At 37.3% G+C, this 23982-nt stretch overlaps 2 protein-coding genes across 2 annotated transcripts in view; both read right to left on the reverse strand.

Moving 5' to 3' along the window:
* Window positions 1-1897: 1897 nt before the first annotated feature.
* On the reverse strand, window positions 1898-14618 carry heca (hdc homolog, cell cycle regulator). The gene has a single exon (XM_086840692.1). It carries the CDS (start codon window positions 14616-14618, stop codon window positions 13737-13739), a length of 882 nt encoding a protein of 293 aa, XP_086696818.1. The 3' UTR covers window positions 1898-13736.
* The window catches only part of LOC110186968 (hdc homolog, cell cycle regulator), a 115253-nt gene continuing 93168 nt past the window's right edge, over window positions 1898-23982 (reverse strand). Inside the window, exons 3-6 of the mRNA XM_020956314.2 lie at window positions 18870-19058; window positions 15602-15690; window positions 15407-15506; window positions 1898-15236 (exon numbers count right to left, since the gene is read on the reverse strand). Of these exons, the coding sequence (XP_020811973.2) occupies window positions 15051-15236; window positions 15407-15506; window positions 15602-15690; window positions 18870-19058 (564 nt within the window). The 3' untranslated portion in view covers window positions 1898-15050. The remainder of the gene's footprint in view (window positions 15237-15406; window positions 15507-15601; window positions 15691-18869; window positions 19059-23982) is intronic.

Below are 23982 nucleotides of genomic sequence, written 5' to 3' on the forward strand. Positions count from 1 at the left end.
TATTCAGCAGGGAGGCCAGTCGAATAAAAAGCTGATTTGCATGCTCCTCCGCTCGCCATGGTCCTCGGGCATTAAAACTAAAGAGTCAGCATCAGCATAAGCAGCGGCAGCAGGAAGCGAAAAAGGACCTGGAACGTGTGAGGTTAAATAGATTTTGTGTCCTGGCTGGGGCTTCTGTCTGCCTGACGCGCAGTTATGCTGCAGACATGGCTCGCTTTTGATTTAAGCGCATTGTTTGCGTTAAATATTTGCCATGCCGGCCACGCAGAGCCACGGGTTTCCCGGGTTTTCCCAGTCTTAGTCCAGCTTCACTTCGCATCCAAAGCGCTGTCCCAGCATATCCTGTGGCCAGGACTTGGTACCCAGGGCTAAAGCCAGAGAGCCACAGCTGCAACCAAGAGCCCAGGGCTAAACAGAAGCATAGTAAACCACCAAGTCCCATTTTCTCACCCACCAGCCACGTTGGCAGCTTGACACGGGGGCACTCGAGAAGGAAACGTTTATACAGTCAAAGAAAACTTAAGTATTCAAATAGTTGGTATACTTTATCTGGGATTTTTATTGTATCTTTAAGGCTTTTCATATATATACCTTTATATAACCTTTCGGTGTTTATGATAAATTCAAAGTTTACGATGTGATATGACATTGGCACCGTATTTATGGCTTTATCTTTCAATAAACTGCTCTACAACTGCCTATGCTATTAAGCATCCTTTTTCATGCATATTTTTCTTCATGGCTTAAATCTATATAATTTCTTGCAGTGCACCTGCATTGTTAATCGAGCCAAGGAGCTCCAAGGAGTCTCCGCCTACCATTGCCCAAACGCTCATCTGCGGGCTAAGAAGCGAGCAATCCTCGCCTCGTGTTTGATTTCCGCTTTCAGCTCCTTGACTTGCCGAGCATACACATACAGATACACACATCCTTGGGCTTCGTCCTTCGGGCACCGCCGGCAAACAGCTTAAACTTCACACGCAGACACGTCTACGGGAAAGTGGAAATGTGGAAATGGTGCCGCCAACGGGTAGAGAGAGTCTTGAGGAGGCTTCCTCGGAAGACGCATGAAGTGCATTAGTTGCAATTGAATTTGTACATTGTATGTGCCAGACTCCGTTCAAGTGCAATTTTGTTGCCGCACCGAAATTGGATTCCATATTGCCACTCAGCGAACAGCGAATAGCGAACATGATGCAGCTGCGGCTAAACCAAAACTCCCCGCCGTCCCAATCCATGCCCCTTAGCTAAAGTTAATTAGAAAGCCAGGCAGGTACACTTGGTGGCTGCTTGGAAGACACTAATTGAACTGCCACAGCTGGACCTGAGCTTCGATTATTAGTTAAAGGAATGGGATCGGATTTACCGATTTACCACCCCCATGAAACAAAAGTGATTTAGTCACACAAGGGGGCACTTATCGGTTGGCATATGTCAATCAAAGTCATCCACTGGCAAAAATGAGAAAACTTAAGTTAAAGAATAAGGGGTCTGAACAGGGGTAACTAATTATTTAAGGGGTTAAGCTTCTACACAAAGTAGTTTTCAAGTGGTTTTTGAGGTTTTATTTATTAAAGAAGGAATAGGAATATATGAAATTAATTTTGACTTGTTATCAAGCGTGTTTTGAAGAATATATATTTTATAGCCATTTTAGTTCTGATGCAATCCATTTAATTACCAAAGAAGCCCAGAAGAAGACTCAAAATTTAAGGTTTCGAAAACAAATCTTGTGTGTTGAAAAGGAAGACCCTTTTGCTCTCGCATTCTAACTGTCTCATTATTGCTATATATTAAAGATAATAAATGCATTTAATATTCATATCTATTAGATACATTATCTCCCTTATACTTACCCAAATATTTAACTGCCCAAAAAATAAATGAATTGCAATCATTTTTGGGTTCTTGATGATTATAAGCGACAATGGTCGCACTTTATTGAAAGATTCTTTGGATTCTTTGAGAGTCTGCTGGATCGAGATTCAACCCGATCGCTTATACAAAATATATATATATATATATTTTTAGGTATATAATTAGAAGTGTTATCGATTCATAAGGTAGTACATAGTAAATGTTACATATTTCGTATATTATTAGTTTATTATTATTATTTATTATAAATAGAGACAAATACGCATATCATGAGTGATTTATGTATGAATGTGTTAAGTGCTAAATGTTGGGGAGTACAATATATGTTTGTGTGTGTATATGAGTGTGTTTAGAATTATCTTTTCATTTTATTTTTATCATTTTTTTGTTTGTTTTAGTTTTTTTTTTTTTTAATTTGATGATTTTATATGCCAATGATGAGTGTGAATGAATGTAGATGAGGGTGTGGTTGTGTGTGTGTTGTGTGTGCTAGTGTTAGCTTAGAGAGAGGCTGGCAAATGATTATTGCTGCTGTTATCGATAAACGATATTCGATAAGCGTCTACTGGGATTGCATTCTCCAAGTTAAATATTAGTTATTTTGGTAAGCCTTTTTTTGGTTTTGGGTTTCGGTTGGTTTTTCGGAAGCAAAGTTGGGCTGAAACTATGGATCGAACAGAATTCGCGATGTGTTCCTCAGACTCTGCCTGCCTATCGACACCAATCGATCGATATATGTACATACATATATCGATAATCTTTCCATTCAACTTTGTTTCGATAAAAGATCCTCTCACAATTAAAACAATTTGTACTTTCGAAAAGGGGGAGGGGCGCTTTTGCTTCTGCTTTTACTTATGCTTTGACTTTCTCTGCTTTTTCTCTACGGCTTCGCTTTCTTCTTAGCTTTCTCCGCTCTCTGCCTTCTGCTTTCTTCGTTTGATTCGCTAGGATTTGTTTAGGGTTATCTTTTTGCATTTTCGTTACATTTTGTGTAGGATGCAGGAGTGCTGAGGTTCATGTTTTTTGTATCTTTCAATGTTACTTTGTAATTTCTCTCCGCTGGCTCGACGCTTTGTATATTTGCTTTAGTTTCAACAAGGAAATCAAAGGATGCTCGCTTTTAGTTTAGAGATACAATAAATATTCATATTCGATTTGTTTGCTTGTTTAACGCAAAATCCAAAATGGAGGAGTACCGATCGGGGTCGGGGAAAGTAGCGTTTCGGATACCGAAATTTCCGGCTTTCTTCCTAAGATCCTTCGTCTTACACTAACCCCATCTCCTGTCGGCACATTTGTCTATTTTTGTTTAGCAAGTATTTGTTTGATTTCTTTACACATGTAATTGTATTTTTTGTGTTTTTTGTTTTTTTTTTTTTGTTATATTTTTTGTATTTTGTTTTTTGTTCAGGTCCAAAATCAAATTTGACTAATTCAAGGAATTAAAGTTTCATTGCATCTAAATAAGGTAAAGTGTACTTTGTTTAATATTATTATCTTATTATTTGCATAAATTTTCTTTTTCAATAATAGAAACGAAACAAAAAACTTAAACAAAATTCCACTATGGCTCCTCTAATCATTTTCGTGCTCTTTCGACTCCTTTGCTCGCTCTGTGAAGTAGAGATGGAAAGTTTTCGATATTTATCGGTAAGTAATCGGTTATTTTTCCGTTTCTACTTGAAAGATCTTGAATCTTGAGTGAGTTTTTAGAGTGGGGAAAGAGACGGAATTCTAGTTTAACTAAACAAACGGAATTTTAACACAAAATCCTTGACACAATACATCCTGTGCTATTCTGATCCCATGAAAAGGAAAAGGCGGGGGTGGTGGGCGTGTCCCTTAGCCGGGCGGGGCGTGGTCAACGCCTTTACCTGAGCAGCAGAAATTCATCTATGTGAGTAGACGCGACCACGCCCACGCCACAGGATCTAGGATCCCGTCCCGCCTTCCCGCAAATTCATGAAGGACACAAAAAGTTAAACAGGATGTCAGTGCCATTGTGTTGGTGTGTGTGTGTGTAAGTGTACGTGTGAGTATGAGTATGAGTGTGTATGGGTATGAAATACTTATAACGAAACATACAAGGATCAATCTCCAATAGATTATTAAATAGTACAATGAAAACTTCATATACAATATATGCCATATATAATAGATACTCGATATACGATATACGATATACGTTACTCGATATACGATACACGTTACTCGTAATAATGCAATAATAATAGCCAAGATCAATATACGATAAAAGATATACATGTATAAAGTCCCTACATTAATAATGGTAACTCCCCATGTTTCTATAGCGGCTCTTGAGCTGGGATTTTAATATTTTGTTTTGTATTTCATTATTATTTTTTGTTGGGGATTTCTGTGGGCGTGGCAGCTTCGATAATTTGGCAGCGATTTTTTTGGTATGTTTATATGAGTATTTTTATATAAATGCGGGGACAGTACTCTATATATAATATTTAATCGGTTTGCTTGTTGTGGGGGAATCGTTAAAAGTTTTCTTAAGTTTTAAATTTAATTTAGTTACTCGTAGTTTATATGACTTTTGGTTTAGTTTGGTTTTTTATTTTTGTTTAGTTGAGATGCATGCATTTTGATGTATTTGTGTATTTTTGCTTAGGTATTACTTGGTATTTTGTTGTTGCCATTGTATAATAAATTGCTCTTGAATTTTACTATTAAAATTTCTCATAACTCGCCATTAAAAAAATGCTCGTTTCGTTTTTAAACTTGTTTCTTCTTTTCTTTTTTGTTTTTTGTGGAGTGTATAAGTGATTTTCATAATATTTTCGTTAGTTTTGCTTTTGGTTTTTGTTTTCCGTCATTTAACATTTATATGTATATTTGTAAGAATTAAACTAGAAAAATTCTAATCTGAGGTAATTATTCCATTAATTTGTATTCGTGTGAGTGTGTGTGAGTGTTGTTGTTTAAGAGAGTGAGTATAATGATTGCCCCCCTTGATCCTTTTTCGTTCGGTTTCCAAGGGGGGCTAGTTGGGAAGCGTGCTTAGCCTAGAGCTTAGAGTCCTATGCCTGAGAGTCCTTAGGGGACCCAAAGCGATTCTACTTAGCAAGAGTGATTACCTTTACTTTATTTTATGTTATTTTACTTTTCTTTCTTCGAAGCAGCCACAAAACTGTTTACATTTCTTTTGTTTTTTTTCACTTTTTTTTTGTTGTTAATTTTGTTTTGTTTTTTTTTTGTTAATTTTGATTAAACTTAGGGAAAATTTTATGCAGAATGCCAGATTGTGTGTATAAATTTTGTCACAGTTATGAGTGTGTGTGTGTGTTTGGAAAGTGCTTGATTGTTTTTTTGCCTTTTGGAAACAACTAAACCTAAGCTTACCGAAGTACAATATCCAAAATATAGACGATCGAATTCGATTCCTATGCGAATTTTACAAATTTCAAGCCAAAAAATATACCACATATCATTTCCTTAAATTTCATTTGATTTCAGATCATCGATCATCTTTAATGCTCTCACAGTTGGTGTTCCTTATCCGAATCCAAATACAAGTATGTATATATAACCTTAAGACTCTTTCGAACTTAATTGCTAAGCCAATGCTCACAGATGTTGAGTTTATCCTTTGCTTTTCCATCGCCTTCTTATCAATTTCAAATTCAAATTCAATTTCGATTTTGCAATTACGAATTAAATATCACATATCGGGGAGCTCTTTTCGAATCGGAAATCAAGTGAATTCAAATGCAAATTAAAGTGTGCAAAATGATTGTATCCTGATTTCAAAAACCTAAGTTATACATACATATACATATGTATTTAAGTTTTAATGCCAATGGTGCTTATCAACTAGTTTGTGGCTGTCCTGGGAGTGTTCGAATCGAGTATGCGCTTAGACTAAATGAGTGCGATTCGAATGGATTTGATTCGATTCGATTTGATTTGGTGTTGTCTTCTTGCGTGTGACTAACTCTAAAATGGAATGCAATGATTCGAGTTGGGTCCTGAGTCCTGCGTCCTTAGACTGTGGCGATGTGTGTGTGCGTGTTTTTCTGTTGTATGACTGACGTGACTGGACATGAGATGACATGACATGACACATGACGTGATGGTGAAGATGGAAATGACCCTTTGAATGCTGTACATTAACTACATGTAATACGTATTCAAAATTTACACTGCAAGTCCTTCATCTCTTCTGATTCCTTCAATTCTTTTCACTGCCCCCACCTAGCTTCGATCTACGATCATCGATCATTGGTTATCGATATCGATTACTGTCTTATCGCTTCTTCATTTATTTTTTTGGTTCTGCATCTGAGGTATTGTCGGGTGCTAAAGAGCCACACACTCGGCTACAAACGTTTCAACAATGAGGTAGAGAGTTCTGTTTGCTTTTTGTTTGCTTCGTAGTTAGTCTCTGTGTTCGCTGGAAGTCCTTGAATTCTTCTTGATTAGTTCGCATACCTGAATTGCTTGGATGTTCTCTATATATGTTTAGTACTTATTCCCCTACGGATACGGATCACGCTCTCTATATACGTATTGGAGATAATTCATCAGATTTCATCAGTCAGTCAGTAGTCGCTGTTTGCTCATCACAATTTCATCAAAATATCGACACACACTCGCACAGGATCAGTCCATCGGTTATCGGCTATCGCTAATGCTATCCCTAAATCCCTAAATATATATGAAGCTTAGCCTAAATCTAGTCTAGAGTAATATATGATCCTACAGAGAACAAAACACAACATCAAGGGTTACAAGTTAAAACGAATTTGTGTGTGTAGTGTGTGTGGTGTGGTGTGTGTTTGGGCACTGCTAAAACCTAAGTACAACATATAGACACGACTTGGACTTGGTGACTTATAGCGAAATAAATATGGCAACGATTGTTCGACAATTCATACTCCATCAGCACGAGTGCGCCTCAAAAAAGATATATAATATATATATATATAGATATATACTGTTTATAGAGGGAAGGTCCATATATTACAACATCTGAAGCAATATATAAACACACCCGTGTGTGTCTTGTAGTGTAGTGTAGCTTTGTGTTTCCTACTTGTAAGCCTATTATAATAAACCTATTAGCTAAATCAAAAAAGCCCTGATAGAGGGGATGAGATTTAGGGATTTTTTCGCGAGTTGGGGCTTCCGCAGTAAATGATGGCTGCCTTGTGGGGCCTTCGCTCGTATTGCTTGCTCAACACTCCAGTTTTGAACCCCCCAATTATATAGGGGCATCCCGGAAATATGGGGACCTGATCAACCGATCAACCGATCAACCGACTGTTGGTCCACTTAACCAGCGGTTCCGTTCCACATTATCGGCTCTGCTCTTGTAGCACTCGCTTAATGCTTAATTGCTACACGTACTCTATAGGGATAATTCCAATACAATATTCAATACAATACAATACCAATATCAATAATAGCAAATACGAATACGAATACGAATATGCTCGCAAGTAAATCAAATTCGTTTCTAGCAAAACCTGTGCAAAATGTCTGCAAATAAAGTCACCTACGGGGGGATTTCAATATTTCGATTTCGTTATCGTTATCGATTGAAGATCGCATTACATACATATGTGTTTCTTCTTGACTCGTTACCATACAAATATATTTATGTATATAAATACACTTAGTTGCTAAACAAGTAGTGCAGCCCTCTCAAGCGAACTTAGGTTTGGGGATCATAAACTGGAAAAGGATCATCGGGGAGGCATGGGGTTAAGGGTTAATTGATTAGTTTAGGAAGAATTACGAAGAATTGATTTAAGGTTTGTACTTTGGCATGAAATCTTCAACATAACGAGAACAAACGTGAACAAAAATTCGACTACAACATTTCGACCTTTCGACATTTTCCATTTCCATTTTCCACTTTCACTCCTACTCTCTGCTCTTTCAACTTAAAATTCAACTAAGAAATTGATTTAGTGCTTTGGGTTAGGACAGACAGGTAACTTAGTAAGCAATCAAGTTTGCTAAAGATTTAAGAAAAGGTTCTGGAACTGGAACTGGGGATTAAAAATTAGGATTATCTTAAAGGAGGTCGGTTCTAAGCTATCTGTTTAAGCTGCGATTAACATGTTCCTACGTCGAGTAATTATGTACTTCAGTGTGATTAAGATCCTATATGTGGTATGTGTGTGTGTAGATGTGACTAACTGAGGTAGCTGCTAAATGCTAAACTAATTCGCGATTGGAGGAAACTGGATCTAGATCGGATTTGATTTGCCAATCGGTGAAGATATATCCGTAAAGATCTTTGCTGCCCCACCTTTTGTATACCTTTTTTTCTCCTTCTCCTAGTCGGCAGTTTGTCGTCCGGCATTTAATTTGTTATCCATATTTTTGTTATCAATGCAGCAGTTTGCAAAACCAAAAAAAGAACCAAAATCGAAATCAAATAAATAAACAAATGCAAATTATTAAAAATATTTCATTTAATCATTTGAAAATTCAACAAAAATTCAATATTAATTGTAGTAATAATAATAGCAGAAAGTAATGTAATTTTTGTCCTTTTTTCTTTTTTATGTAGTTTTTTTTTGTGTTTGTTTTGTTTTTATTGAAATACAATTAAATTTATTTAGTGGCCCGTTCACGTAGCACGATGAACGGAGTACGAATAGTATAATAATAATAATAAAAATCAACTAAAATATTCAACTAAATTACATTAAAAGTAGACATTCAAGTTGAATTGCCAAAATGTATATATATGTGTGTGTGTGTGTGTGTGTGGAGGAGAGAGAAGGGTGGGGAGAGGGGGGAAAAGTGGAAAAGGGGCGAGGGATGGAGTCAGGTGTATAACATAAGAAGGTACAAAGTATACATATAATATATTACACATTACAAATTAGGCATAAACAAAAGTGTGCTAAGGGTGTTCGTTTGTATATTTAAGTTAAACAAAAATTACAATCAGGGATCTATAAATTTTGGAAATGGGATTTTTCAGGATAATATATAGAAGAAGATTGGATCGGAAATATTTGCTGCGCTGCTTCGGATATATATTTGAAGAGGATCGAATTGCGGTTTTTGAAAGTGCCTAAACTTCACCAATTTGTACATTGCGTCATCAGATGATCTGAGAGAGCTCAAAGGGAGCCATCAAAAATTGGTTTTTAAGAATTTTGGTTAAAGTTTAAACATTTTGCACGAGTTTTTTTTTGTTTTTTTGGCCTGTTTCAGTAACAGAAAGATCGTCAAATAAATACCACAAATCAAATTAAGTTGCAAGGGAATTGGGGGAAAAGCGAGCAAATATTTCATTTCATTTAACATAAAGTATATATGTTTAAATATATATATATATATATATATATATTTATATATAGTGTGTTTTTTCGTGTGTGTGTTTTTTGAAGAGTTCTCTCGAGTACAAAAAAATTATAAACTAAAACAAAAACTGCTTTAAATTGTTTATAAATTGATTAATTTTAAACGTACATATTTTGTTTTATTTCGCCTTGATTTATCATAGTTTAATATGCATTTAGAAAACATTGTTATTAGTTTGTTATTTGATTTATTTTGTTATTTTCGTTATTTGTTATTTGTTATTGATTTTTGCTAAGGAGGTAATATAAATTACATTTTAATGTGTTTTACTCTCGCTCTCGTCACTGCTATCGCCTCGTCCTTGCCAATTCAGGACGCCTCCTACTTCCTTCAGGGCCTCGGCCTTCATTTAAGAGTTAGTTTAGTTGTGATCGGAAGTCTGACTATTATTATCATTATCATTATTATAATTATTACTGTTTCAGGGGCGGGGGTCTCTCTGTTCTATATACTTTATCGCTTTTCTTCTTGGTGGCTGAGGTGGGCATAAGTTTTGTTGTGGTTTATCGACTGCGCATCATCCTAGCACATTTAACTAAAAACAAAAAACACTGAAAATCAAACTAAAACACGGGGCTGACTTACATAGTAGTTGGTGGTGCGGCTTGCATAGAACTTATTACCAATTAAATATCTATATAACTATATATGCTGCATTAGGGGGGGGGGGAGTTTTTTGTGTGTTATTTGTTGTGTCATGTTTCCTTTTTGTGTGTGTATGAGTGTGTTGGGGTTTTCCTATAAAATAAGTTCACTTTCGTTCACTCTTCTCCTCTTCTAGTTAGATTAAAACCTTAAATTTAGACGAAAATTATATATAAAGTGTGTGCCAAACTTATATTATATATAATCCTCTCAAGTAAATGCCAAAAAAAGTGTCGCTTGTCGTTTAGTTTCTATCAAAATTTAGGTTTAGGTTTAGGTTTTAGGTTCATAGGTTATAGGTAACTTAATGGTAGCTTTATATAAGTATTTATAACGAAGTCCTCTCGTTACTGGTAGGTTGTGTGTATATGTGTGTGTGTGTCTGTATGAAAAAAAATCCTTTTTCTATCACTCAGTGTAACGCCTTCTGAAAAACTTTTGTCCTTTAAATTAACATTTATTAAATATTTGGTATGTAAATGGCGGCAATGCTAAATGCCCAAGAAAAAAATAAACAGAGGCGGCTGTTAATTATTATAATTATTAATTATTATTTGAAAAGAAAGGTCAGCACATGCAGTTCTTGTAGATCCCTCAAAAAGTTGGTATTTCAAGCAGATAAAACCCTCACCAAAAGTCACCAAATATAGGGATTAAAATGGGGATTTTTCAGGATATTTTTGGGACAGCATTCACAGATATTCGAAAAGGGGTTTTCTTTTTTTATTTAATTCCCAAAAAATTCCATGCAATGCATTGATTGAAAACACAGAAAATCCAGTTGAAAAAACCATCGAAATAAAAATAAACTGAAAGTTAGAGAAACTCGCTTAATTTTTAGATGCATTCACAATTGCTTTCGGGTTCTTGGGGTTTTAAATTTTTCTCAAAAATTTTGTTCCTTTCGAACAGCAATTCACAGAAATACAAAAATTACATTTTCAATGTTCACAGGGGCTGAGCAAATATCGGGGTTTTGTCACAGTTTTGGCTGTCTTTTCAGAGGCAATTTTGGTCAAGGGGTTTTGTTTTTAGACATTTTCAGAAAATGTTTGTTTGCAACAGGGTTTTCACGAGGGATTTCCTTTGGATTTTGGTAGAGGGGCCTGGCCTAGTCACATTTTTGGAGCAGGGTTTTATTTTTTAGAATTTTTTATAAAAATTTCGTTCGTTTCGAACACTCACAGTGAAATTGGTTAAATGAGCTTCGGGTTTCCCCACTAATAATTGATTTTCCGAAAGGGAAAAAGCAATGGGGGAAAGCCCAGCCACTCTTTTCACAGATGATTTGACGAAACACTTACAAAGGTCTAAACTTTAAGGTTCGTATCGAACGCAATTGGGATTTGGAGGCCATTTAACACAGATTCTGCTGATCTTTTTTTTGGGGGGGTTAAACACTTCTCACAGGGTATATATCAAGGGATTTTAGTTTTAATTTTATTAAAATTTCACAAAGTTTTAAAATGGGAAATCAAGAGAACAGAAAGTGCAAAATTAAGCACAGTTTTAGGTTACCTAAACTGCAGTTCACAGTTGGAAATATATCAAAGGGGGTTTTATTTTTAATTTTATTAAAAGTTTCACAGAGACAGGACAGGGATTTTAGTTTTAATTTTATTAAAATTTTCACAGTATTTTAAAATGAAAACTCAGGAGAACAGAAAGTGGAAAATCTAACACAGTTTTCAGTGATTGATTTTAGGGTTTAGGTTTCCTAAACTGCTTTTCACAGATGGGGACATATCAAAGGGGACTTTACTTTAAATTGTATTTAAAATTTTTTATAGATAAGAAATGGATTTTACTTTTAATTAGATTAAAATTTTCACAGACTTCTAAATGGGAAATTAAGAGAAAAGAAAGTGCAAAATCTAACACAGTTTTGGGTGGTTAGTTTTAAACTTTTTATTACAGATAGGGACATATCAAAGGGGGTTTTACTTTTAATTTTATTAAAATTTTCACAGAGTTTAAAAATGGGAAATTAAAAGAACACAAGATGAAAAATCTAACATAGTTTTCGGTGATTTGTTTTAAGGTTTAGCTTGCCTAAACTGAGTTTCACAGAAGGGTATCTATCAATTTGGGGTTTTACTTTCAATTTCATTAAAAAACTTCACAGATTTTGAGAAAATATATGGAAAATAAGAAGTTTTAAGGTCTAGGTGGCCTAAACTCTCATTCACAAATGAATATCAAGGTGGTTTGTATTTTCAATTTTATTAAAAACTTCACAGATGCAGGAAAAATAGAGAAATTATAAATCAATATAAGAAATTTTTGCGGAAACACAGATTTTTGCTGATCAAAATTTAAGGTTTAGGTGGGTCTAAACATACACAGAGAAGGGGTTATACATTTTCATATCAATTCAATTGAAAATTCACAGAAATTTGAGGGGATATGGGGAGGGGACGTTTGGGGATTAATTTTTCAGGGGATTTGGTGACTTTTCAATGCACGGAATATATAAACACAAAAACAGGAAACATTGAACCGCTCTATATAAATTGTTTGGATGTTTTGCTTGCATACCATTTAGTAAAATTTAGAAAAAATCGATCTTAAAACCTACTAAGCCTAAAAAAACGAGACAGTGAGGAGTGCTAAGGACTCGCCACCATTTTAGAGATCCATCACATACGGCTGCTCTGCTTGAAAGAACCCTAAATCGTATATAGATACATATACGAAGATCGCTCTATAACCTAAATCTTAAGCTTACTAATTAATGATCACGCTGCGCCGAAAGTTCTTTATGTTTTCTATTATTTACTTTTTTTTTGTATATTTTTTAATTGTTTTTTTTTTTGAGGACTTACAACATAGAGAGTGAGTTGAGGGGGTCGTGGGCGAGGGTTAAGACTGCTTGAAATACTGAGGGGTTAAAGTTGAAAGCATGTGCCGCCTCTGGCTGCTGTTTGTGGGTGTGGTTCGGAGGAGGACCTAACTGAACTGTGTGTGTAGGGTGTGTGTTTTGTGTCCAAAGATTGAAGAGAGAAACTTAATAGGCCTAGAGATTGTGTGTGTGTTTTGTGTGTTGTATTTTTGCTTACTAAAAACTAGGAATTAATTACCAATCGCTTAGGTAAAGATGTGCAACTTATCGTTTAGGTTGTTGTTGTTGTTTTTTCTTGTTAAATTTAGGGTTTATGTTTAATTTTACTTATTTTTCTTATTAAATTGTAGCAAATGTTTCGTATGTTCTTCCCATTTATCTCGCTTTACTCTCTCATCTACTTCTACTTCTACTCTTTATCTCCTTATTTCCCCCTTTGCTTTTCCTTTTTTTACTTTCTTTTTTTTTGTGTGTTATTGAGCAGCACAGCAATTATTATGATTTGTTTAAACAATTTATAATGCCCTGCCTTCAATTTATGCTAAATAAAAGTGTTTCCCTCGTCGTGATGTAAATGTTTCGTCGTCGTTACTACCTTCTACTTATTTTTTTTTTTTTTGCTTTTACATTTTGCTTGGTTTTTGTTTTTTTTTTTTGGTAAAATGTATAAAAAATTTGATTTAAAAAATAAAAAAATAAATCATTGCTTTCGTTTCGGTTTTGTTTTTAGGTAGATAGGTGTAGTTAGATGTGTGTGTGTGTGTAAATAAAAAAAAATCTAAATAAAAAAAACTCAACAAAAAATAACAAGAAATTGTTTTTAGTTTTGCATTGTTTTTCTCTCGGTGTTCTTACTTTTGTTGTTGCTGACGTGTGTGTGGGTGTGTGTGGCTTTGTGGTATACATAAAAAATCAATGATTTTAAAAACTAAACACTTGTGGCTCCTGCTCTCTCTTCCCGTGCTCTTCATTTTGTTGTTAAATTTTAGCTAAAAAATAACAAAATGCGATCCTAGTTCATGTTGAGATAATCGTTGAAGAGCTGCATGCAAGCGGCGCCACCGCCATTGACCACTTCCGCCTCCTGGAACAGCTGGTTGCCATATAGAGGTCTTCCCCAGATATTGGCCGCCTCGAGGAGCTCACCCGCCGAGGAGGATGAATTCGAGCTAACATCGGAGGTATCGGTTTTGGCCTGCTGATCCTGATTGATGTTCAGGTTGCACAGGAGATCGGTGAAGATGTCGTGACTGGTTAGATTGGTCCTGGCTCCAGGTATCGCTGCCTGCTGACCCGGCAGTTCCCAGATATTCGGTTTGCCGTAATGCGAGGCACCACTCCATCCATTGGAGGAGGAACTGGAACTGGTCAGTGAGGCAGTCGGTGAGGCGGCATGGGGCTGATGTTGCTGTTGCTGATGATGGTGCTGCTGCGACTGATGCTGCTGTAGCTGCTGCTGTTGCTGATCCCTGAGTGAAGCCGCTGCTCCCTGGCTATTCCACAACATCATTTTGGAGGTGTCATTGCCATGATTGCTCACCGTGGGACTTAGCGAGGGCTGTGATCCACTGCCCGAGGAGCAGCCACTGCTGCTGCTGGAGCAGCCCCACAGGGCAGAGATGGCATCACTTTGGCCCCAATTGGACTGCATCTTGTTGTTGCCGCTGCTGGCTGCGGCTGCTGCTGCTGCTGTTGCTGAATTATGGCTAATGATTAAGTTACTAATACTGCTGCTGCTGCTGATGCTATTAGCTGTTGTTGTGTTGGTCAGTAGAAGGCTCTCGAGTCCTGGTCCCGATCCGGGGACTTTTTGTGTTGCAAGTTGCTGTTGTCTCTGCTGCTGCTGCTGCTGTTGCTGTTGATACTTGCTCATCGCATCTGCCATGGCCATCATGTTAATGGTTTTATTAGCCTGCTGTTGGTAGTTGCTTCTCTGGAAAGGCTGATGTTGCTGTTGCTGTTGCTGTGGCTGATGTTGCTGCTGCTGCTGTTGTTGCTGCGTCTGATGTTGCTGTTGAGCTGGCTGCTGCTGCTGCTGTTGTTGCTGCTGCTGTTGCTGCTGCTGCTGCTGTTGCTGCTGTCGCCCTTGCTGCTGATGTTGCTGGGCATGGGGATGTGCTCCAATCAAGTCCGGATTTATTTGCTGCTGCAGCGGTGCCGAATAATCAATGGCGGCATTATACAACTGCTGCTTGGACTGCTTGGAGCTGGATCCGTTCGATGTTGTACCGGATCCGGAGGCCGTTGAAGCGCCCTGGGCACCTGGCGCCTGAATGGCAGCGGCGCCTGTTGCTGTACCCACGGGCGACTCCAACGGGGCCTCATGTTATGCGAGCGTTGGCAGCCGTGTCGATGGAATCGGCACTGGGTTCTTGGCATAGCAGAAGCTCAATGGCTTCACAAAATGCGTATCCTGGGTGTTGCAATATGGACAGGTCACGCCATGTGAATAATCACTGTAGAAGCTAAGACGCTGTTGCGGATGCATAAGCATCTTGAAGCAGTTATTGCACTAAAATGGGACAAAAGAGAAGGGAAAAGCGGGGTTGGAATTAAAGCAAAAATAAAAATTAAATAAATAACATTTGAAATGTACAATTTAGATCGATATTTCTAGCATTATTATATGTTTTAAGTTTATTAATTACTTATTTCTAACCATGTTTTCCAGTTAAAACTCACCTTGAACCGCTCGGCACAGCAGGGCATGGCCGCAAAGATATCATATGCATACATGGTGCCCAGAACCAAACTGGAGCCATCCCAAGGCTCTTTGCAGAATCTGTTTTTGGAGGGGGAAATCGTATAGAGGTAAGTATATATCATTCAAATGTCCATTTCCCACATTTCCTTCGTTTTCCCCCACGCGATCCTTACCTGCAGTTGATGACGCGATTGCTGGAGGTTCCGTCCAGGCAACTCATGCAAACACAGGTCAAGTAGAGAGTGCGTCCCTCGTATTTCACCTGCAAGAAAATCAAGTCGAAAAAGCGGAAGCGTTGAAAAAGGTGCAGACAAAAGGCTAAAAGAGGGGCAGGAACCAGCCGCATAATTCAAGCAGGAGCCTCAGGGTCTCAGACATATACACACACACACATATACACTAACAATGAGAAATTATGGCAGGAAAATGAATAAATTCTAAGACCCTGAAATGCACTTGGGAAAAAAGCGGTGAGCAAGGATTTAATACTGATTGCAATTGAGAAATATTAAACGTTAAGGTTAGTTTTCTGTCTAAAGTATAAACTCTGATCTTCAAAGAGTCAAGAAAGCGATTATCAATCTTTGATAGTTAAAAAACTTCTTTTAAATTGAAATATTACTCATAAAAAGCTATAAATTGCACTTTTATATTTACCATCTATCATAAATTCCCCTTTTATTACTAGTATTTAAACTAAAATCCAGACAAACCATAAGCAAACACAAGCTACCCATTATTTTTTGTGTTCAAAGAAACTACCAAAGTTGATTTTTGTGTTATTTTTGTCTAGTTAAATACCCTTACAAAGCCGCCAAAGCAAATAAACCGCCTTTTGTTAGGGTATCAGCTTTCTGATTTTCTACTTTTCCACTTGTGTCAAAGGGCAAAAGAATAGAGCAGGCAGAAGGGGCTTCAAAGACCAAAGAATTGAGCGCATTCTTGCATGCCTGACAAAAGGCACTGAGAGGTGGAGGAAGGACCTGGAGATGGAGTAGGAACTGAAGCTAGGAGGAGCCCTGCCATTGCGACGCGACATAATAATTTCAAATAAAATGCAAAATGCATAAACTTGTCCAGGAGACGAGACTGAAGCCGATGCCGCCGCCGCCCACGAACAAAAAAGGTCCCCGGGTAGACCGAGACCAAGTCAAAGTCAAGGGAGGGGAACCCCCCAGAAAAGGCACAAAAGAGCCAATTCCAAAAGCAGTCAGTAGAGGCAACAGCAACAGCAGCAGCGGCAGCTGGCAATGAATTATAAATCCAGGCTTAAATTAAAGCCCACAGAGGAGTTGCAGTTGCAGTCGTAGAACCCTGTCAGCCAGGGAAAGCAGGGAAAATAAGCCCATGAAAGCGTAGGTCGTGCGTGCAGTTTCCCCCCATTCTTTTCTTATTTTTATACCCTTGCAGGGTATTATAATTTCAGTCAGAAGTTTGCAACGCAGTGAAGGAGGCACCTCCGACTATATAAAGTATATATATTCTTGATCAGGATCAACAGCCGAGTCGATCTAGCCATGTCCGTCTGTCCGTCTGTCCGTCTGTCCGTCTGTCCGTCTGTCCGTCTGTCCGTCTGTCCGTCTGTCCGTTTCTACGCAAACTAGTCTCTCAGTTTTGAAGCTATCTAAATGAAACTTTGCAGTTAGTCTTCTATATACTCTCACTCGTATATATGTCGGAACGGGCCCGATCGGACGACTATATCATATAGCTGTCATAGGAATGATCGGAAAAGTTTTACAAAAAAAATTATAAAATTTTTAGTTTTCAACAGAATTTGATCAAATTTAAGATATAGCCATTTCATATTATTCTACAATTTTGTGTAAAATTTTATGAAAATCGGACGGCTATATCATATAGCTCCCATAGGAACGATCGAGAAATTAATTCAATTAATAAGTATAACATTTTCAGTTTTCAACAGATTTTCATCAAATTTGAGATATAGCCGTTTTATATTATTCTACAATTTTGTGTAAAATTTTATGAAAATCTGACTAATATATCATATAGCTCCCATAGGAACGATCGAGAAATTTGAGAGGAATGAGAATGGCGGTGGCTGTTGTCGGAAGACTGACAATCGCGGTGGCGATAACATTTTTAGTTTTCAACAGAATTTAATCAAATTTGAAATATAGCCATTTCATATTATTCTAAAATTTTGTGTAAAATTTTATGAAAATCGGACTACTATATCATATAGCTCCCATAGGAACGATCGAGAAATTAATACAATTAAATTTATAACTTTTTTAGTTTTCAGCTGATTTTCATAAAATTTGAGGTAAAGCCATTTTATATAAGTCTTAAATTTTGTGGCAAATTTCATAAAAATCGGACGACTATATCATATAGGTGCCATACAATCGATCGTTTGATGTAGAGGAAAAATGCAAATCTGTGAATGTAAAACTGCAAATATAATATGTATAGGTGAATGAAATGAAAGCAGGTATTACTTCATTGTTTTTTAACACAAATATATATAATTTATATTGTATGGATTCCTATTCATAGAAGTTCTATCTGCAAGGGTATATAAACTTCGGCGTGCCGAAGTTAGCTTCCTTTCTTGTTATATATTTTTTTCCCCTGTGCAGACAAAATGCAAAATACAAAATGTGCAATGTGCAGTTTTCCCAACTCCCTTCCCTGGCGTAATTACGCCGACTTAAATGGGTCATAAATTGCGGGGACAGCAGACAGTCTCCAGGCCAATGGGAGTGCCAGCGGTGGCATGTGGCAGGAGGTTGTGCATGTGGGTGAGATGTGGCTAAACGGAGACACTTGGAAGGTGGAGTCCATCCCGAAAAGGTGGAGCTGCAGCAGGCTTCGTCCCGCTAATTGCAGCTGAAAGTTCTTTGGGGGCCACGTGGGCGAGTGAAAGCGGAAAGGTTTTTTCTCTTTTGCTATTCGAGTGGGAGGTGAGTGGAGTTGAGAGCACATTTGACGTTTTATAAATGATGAGGATGCACTGGAAATTTATTTATAGTAGGAGTGGAAAATTTGTAGTGGAGTTTTGTGTAGTTTGTTAATGAAATAAAGAGTTTTAGGAGAATATAAAATCGTGAAAGTTATTGTTATTGCGAAACATATTTGGTAAAGAGTTTTGTTGAGGAAGGAAGTGGAATATAGAACAGAAACAACCTACTAAACTTGATTTATAGGAAATATATGTGTTTAATCAGACATTATAATTGAGTTTCGATTTATTTAGAGTGAAATTAAAATGATTTTTCGCCTTTAGTTATAAAAAAAAACAAGTCATATAACATATAAAAAGCAAAAATCTAACAAAACATTCGAATATTTATAATTTCTTATATATTTTGCTTCCTCCCTTCATAATTTCTCATATATACATATATTTAAAATTTTTTATATATTTATATATATATATATATATTATTTCTTTCAGTGCCTGTCGTTACTCACCTCAATGCAGCCGCTGGAATGCTGCTTGGGACTGAGGAAAAAGGAGCCATCGACCAGCGGATAACGATCGAACACAAGCAGCGGCTCCTCGCACAGAATGCAGGCCACGCGGCTCATCTGGGATTGGGCCAACGAGGAGAGGATGAAGAGACGGGTCTCATCATTGCCATGGTTGCCCTCGTCTTCGATCTGGAAAGAATCCACAAAAAAAAATAAGGAAAATTAGCAACAAATCTGAGCAACTTAACACAGCCTAAAGGTAAGAGTAAACTTATGAACTATTTATTGAGGGGAAATCAAAGATACAAGGTATTTAGTAATATAATATTTCAAGAATTATTTACAATTATATATTAGAAACAGAATTTGTATATTTAAAGAACTCTATTATTGAACCCCCAAACTCTTGGATCTTCCAATATAAATATTTAAAATTCAAAATAAGCAAAAAGTTCGTTACCCCGACATATAGCCTCTTCTATAATATAAAGCCACTGAACCACTGGTGTGTTTTTCCTCTTCCAAGAGGTGTGTGTGTGTGTCCAATGAACATTTCCCAATATATGTCTGCCGAGGGACTAAACGAAGCAACCAGCTAGCGTCTAAGCGCCAACAAATGAACCATAAAATCCAAACGTGCCGGCACAACAAACGAAATAATACAAAAAAAAACCCAAAAGAGTCTCCTCGACTTCGTTGTCTAAGCCAAAGTGGCCAACACGTTGCCCAAATTGAATGCACACACACCCACAGGACACACAACCAGGTAACCATCATCTAAGCCAAGTTAAGTCAGCCAGTCCAGGCCAATTCCCAAATCGATAATCAATATGGCGAGCCGGCGGCAGAGGGAGTCTCACACTCCAATTGGCATTTCCTATACTATACTAGGTGCTGGTGTAATAAAGCCGTCAAAAAGGCGAAAAAGGTGTTGAAAGGATCCACGAAATATGGCTAAGATGGGAATAGTTGCTTTAGAGGCCATCGCCGCCAATCAAAGCCAACTAACCCAATGATGAGGGAATACAAATATATATATATTTGTGACTCTGTTTTTCGGGTAATTTGTGAAGGTCCAACTGGCACCTGACCAGACGGAATAACAGCACTCAGACAAGAAACATATATACATATATATAGTTTATATATATAGTATATATGGACAGGTGAATAATTTAGTGAGTGTAACGAAATTAAGGGCAAACGACACGTAGAACCAATCAATTGCAGCTGAGGAATGTCTTTACTTGGGGACACCAAGTTTAATGCACTTTTAATATGCGAGCAAAGGGAGTTACGAGAATGAGGATAAGGATAAGTTGGTTGGGCAAACACAAACCCCCTAAATCCCCTTTGGCAACTTGTGCTAATATTTGCCAAGAACTTTTGCCCAGGCAAAAGGATGACAATTTCTAGAAGCAACATCAACTCTTGGCTAAAATAATCAACAAATTAATATTTGCACGGGCCCATTGCAATTGTCTTTTCTGTTTCCCCGTTGCCTGTTTTTGTTTGCCAACTTCTTGAGGGGGGAGGGAGGGACCAGCTCATAAATCTTGGCAACAATAAAATCAACTCTTAACAACAGAGATTCGATTAATGAATGTTTGCATTCTGTGTATTCACATTCTGCCTTGGTAAGCGATACCGAGGCACAATTTTCACTCATTAAACAAAGGAGTCTCAGTCCTTGTCCTCGTCCTCGTCCTCGAGGAAGGGTGAGTTGCTAAAGCAATTAAGTTGATTGCTCAAGGAGACCATGTTGATCCTGGGCAGGGGGTGTGGGGTGTCCTGTGCTCGTCTGGGATTACGAACGATAACAATATAACCCAGATAGCAGAGGCAACTGCAGCAAATAATGCTCCTCTTTGCCGCCTGTATCGCCTCTGCTTACTAGGACCAAAAAGGAGCAAAAAAAAAATATACAAGAAATAATAAAGGAATGCAGACGCACATGTGTAGTACATTTCATCATAGTCCTGGCAGGACTTTCTACGGATTTCTCTTTGGGTTTTTCAAGGCACAGAAAGAAATTATGTTTAAGAATCTTAAACAAGAAAATGTTAAATGTATAAATAATGACTTAATTTATATATATTTCTGAGTTTTTAGAGTATTTCTAGAATAAAATTTGTCTTCAATTTAAACCTAATTAAAATAGACTTCAATTCAATGCTTTCTTGGCCAGGAAAACTTTATATTAAGGTATATAAATACCTTACTTTTATAGTCTATTTTAAATTAAATAATTTTTATATATATTCCCTTTTAAATTATTGCTTTAAAAATCTCCCTCGTATTTTATTTCTCTGTCTTGAGTCATAAATATTTCGCTGCTTCATGTTCGCTACGTGACGATTTGCTAATTTCTCGAGTTCGAGGCTCTTGCTCGGGTTCTGTTGAACCCCCGAAAAAGAAGAGAATGAACTCCAGGATTCAGGAGCAAAGGATTGAGGACTCTGTCTCCTGTCTTGCTCTTCATAATTTATGAGAGTCGCGTGTGCACAAGTTTTTTGGCAAAACCGCAACGCAGAGGGAAAGCTCTTCTCTCTGCACAAATTATAAGCATGAAATTATTATTGCCAAATTTCAAGATTATTTGTTAGGAGAACAAAACTTTTCATATTTGCGACCCCGTAAAAGTCAAAAGTCGAAGTGCAATAAACTCCTAGAACTGTCTTTCTCTCTCAAATGCATTGACTTCAACAGGACGAAGCACTAATGAAGCCATTGAGTTGTCACTTCCTTTGGCATAAATCAGGCACCAAACTTCCTTTTCCGCGTGCCCATAAATATCCAACAACAACACCCAAAGCCCACAAATCAAAAAGGTTTTCTTTTTCAGCCACACCCCAACGAGGAAAAAAGAAAATCCAAGACAGACAATGGGCTGAACCAAAAACTACAATTCAATGCGATTCAATTCTCGTTAGTTTTCGGGTTCAAAGTGCTTTGCTTTTCATAAACACATTAAATTAAATGGCATTTGTTTCTAGTAAGAAAGTCTTGGCTGTTAGTTAATCCATTAAAAATGTCAGCCATAAATATTTCACTTCAAGAATTTCCTCCTTCCACCACGGGAAAATGTCTCCATTTGCCATTTCCCCCACTCCTTTTTTGGCATTTCTCCTCGCCCTGCCTTTGGCTCCTTTAAGCTTTATGCCCAAAAAGTTAATAAAACTGCTTAATATTCTTCAAATTCGCCTTTGTTGGATTTTGTGCCCCCGCCAAGTGTTTGTGCAGACATTGAGCAAACACACATGGTGTGCCTCCTCTTTGCTCCTCTAACCCCTTCTTTTTACCTTTTTTGGTTACCTTTTCTTGTAGATGGGGGAAAAATCCTCATTACCGTTCAGTGGGCGTTACTGCGGAGAAAAACTATTTTATTAACCCGGAAAAACTGTTTACCGCAACCATCATTCTCAATTGTCAATTGTCTCAGGGCGTTGTGTGTGGGGAAATTGAAAAATTGTCTGCTGTTTAAATGGTTTTTCTTTCATTTTTCCTCGCATTTTCTATGTAGGCGTTCTGCTCTTACCGGAGAGACAAAAGAAATGGCAGAATAAATTTGAAAATTGTCATCGGGGAAAAGCTGACAGCTGACAGCGTGGGCGTGGCGTGATGCTAGGTGCTTAATTTAAGCAGCAGAAATAAGTTTGCTGTCTCCCCAAGCGAGACACTTTGATCAATGGGCCAGATGTGACCTGTGGATTAGGAGTTAAAGCCAATGACAACAAGCCACCGACAATGGCAACAATACTCTCTATTCTATACTATATACTGTATACACGAGTGCAGAACAAGACACTGACAATGAAAATGCAGTTGGAAATAGAGAATGGGGAAAATCCTCAGGAAAGGGCGCGGGCGCACTTTTATAAATGAAATGGAGTAATAATATTTTGCGACAACAAAATGCAGCCAATGCTAAGGAGAGAAAATGGAATAAAAATATGGATTCGAATATGGAATACCTTGGTTTATAATAATTTATTAGGAATTATAACTAATAGATAAAGCGAATGTACTTTAAACAATAAAATTTAATCACTAAAAATATATATTCTCTACAGAAGTTTTCAAGATATGAGATATTAGAAAATCTTGAATGTATTTATTGATTTAAAATAATACACAAATTTAGCTTAAACAGAACATCCCGATAGTTTTTGGGACCAGAAAAGGCATAAATATTACAACCATTTTATATTTTTCAAAAGAAGTGTGCTTCCTAAAATATTATTTTATTGATCAGGCACCTTTTAGGTGATTTCAAACAATAAAAACTTCATTAATTCACTTCTTCAGAAATTAGTTTTTAATATCAGGTATACCATACCTTATAAAACTTATAAAAAAAAAAACCAACATACCCTCTTCCCCGACCATTTTCTAAAAACTTTCTGGCAAGAAAAAACATTGCATACCGCCAGGCGCAGCTGTGCAGGATCCTAAGAAGCACCGAGAGATAGAGAGAGAGAGGACAGTCGGTGGAATTAATATGGGTTTTGGGGGGAAGAATTCACAGAAAACGCCAGCAACAATGCAACCCAGGCAACAACAAAACTATATAGCAAACATGGCAGACAAACAAACATTTCAATAAATTCAAAAAGAACCCAAGCCAGACAATGAAAACTTCACCGGGGGGGAGGGTGGAAAAACAAGCAAAAGGAGTGCCCGCTGCCAAGTCAAAGGGAAAAGCCTGTGGAAAAGCACTGCACTTGGTTGTACAACAACTGTGAAGTGGCTTAAAAGCTTGTCCAGGGTAAAATGAGGGGGGAGGGAAGTGCAACTCCTAAGAGGCAGCTGCTATTCGCATTGTTTTTCCTCCTCTCATCCCCATCCCCCCGTGGAAAATCTCATGTCATTTGCACTTAATTCAAATGCGCGACACAATTGCAAAATAAAAAGTATATATACAAAAAAAAAAGGAAAAGAGTGAAAAGCTTTGCATATCTAGTCGGTTCTTGTGTCTGGGTTATAACTTCATTAGGCGCATTCGAAATGTTTTTGATAAGCTGCGACATCATAGCTTCGCTTTTTTCGCGAGTTCAAGAAACTTTTCCAGCGTGTGCCAAGTTTTATTTTTGATGTCCTTGCCAAGAGATTC

Source organism: Drosophila serrata, unplaced genomic scaffold, assembly GCF_035046125.1.
Source record: "Drosophila serrata isolate PLE 108 unplaced genomic scaffold, ASM3504612v1 contig_382, whole genome shotgun sequence".
Classification (NCBI taxonomy): domain Eukaryota; kingdom Metazoa; phylum Arthropoda; class Insecta; order Diptera; family Drosophilidae; genus Drosophila; species Drosophila serrata.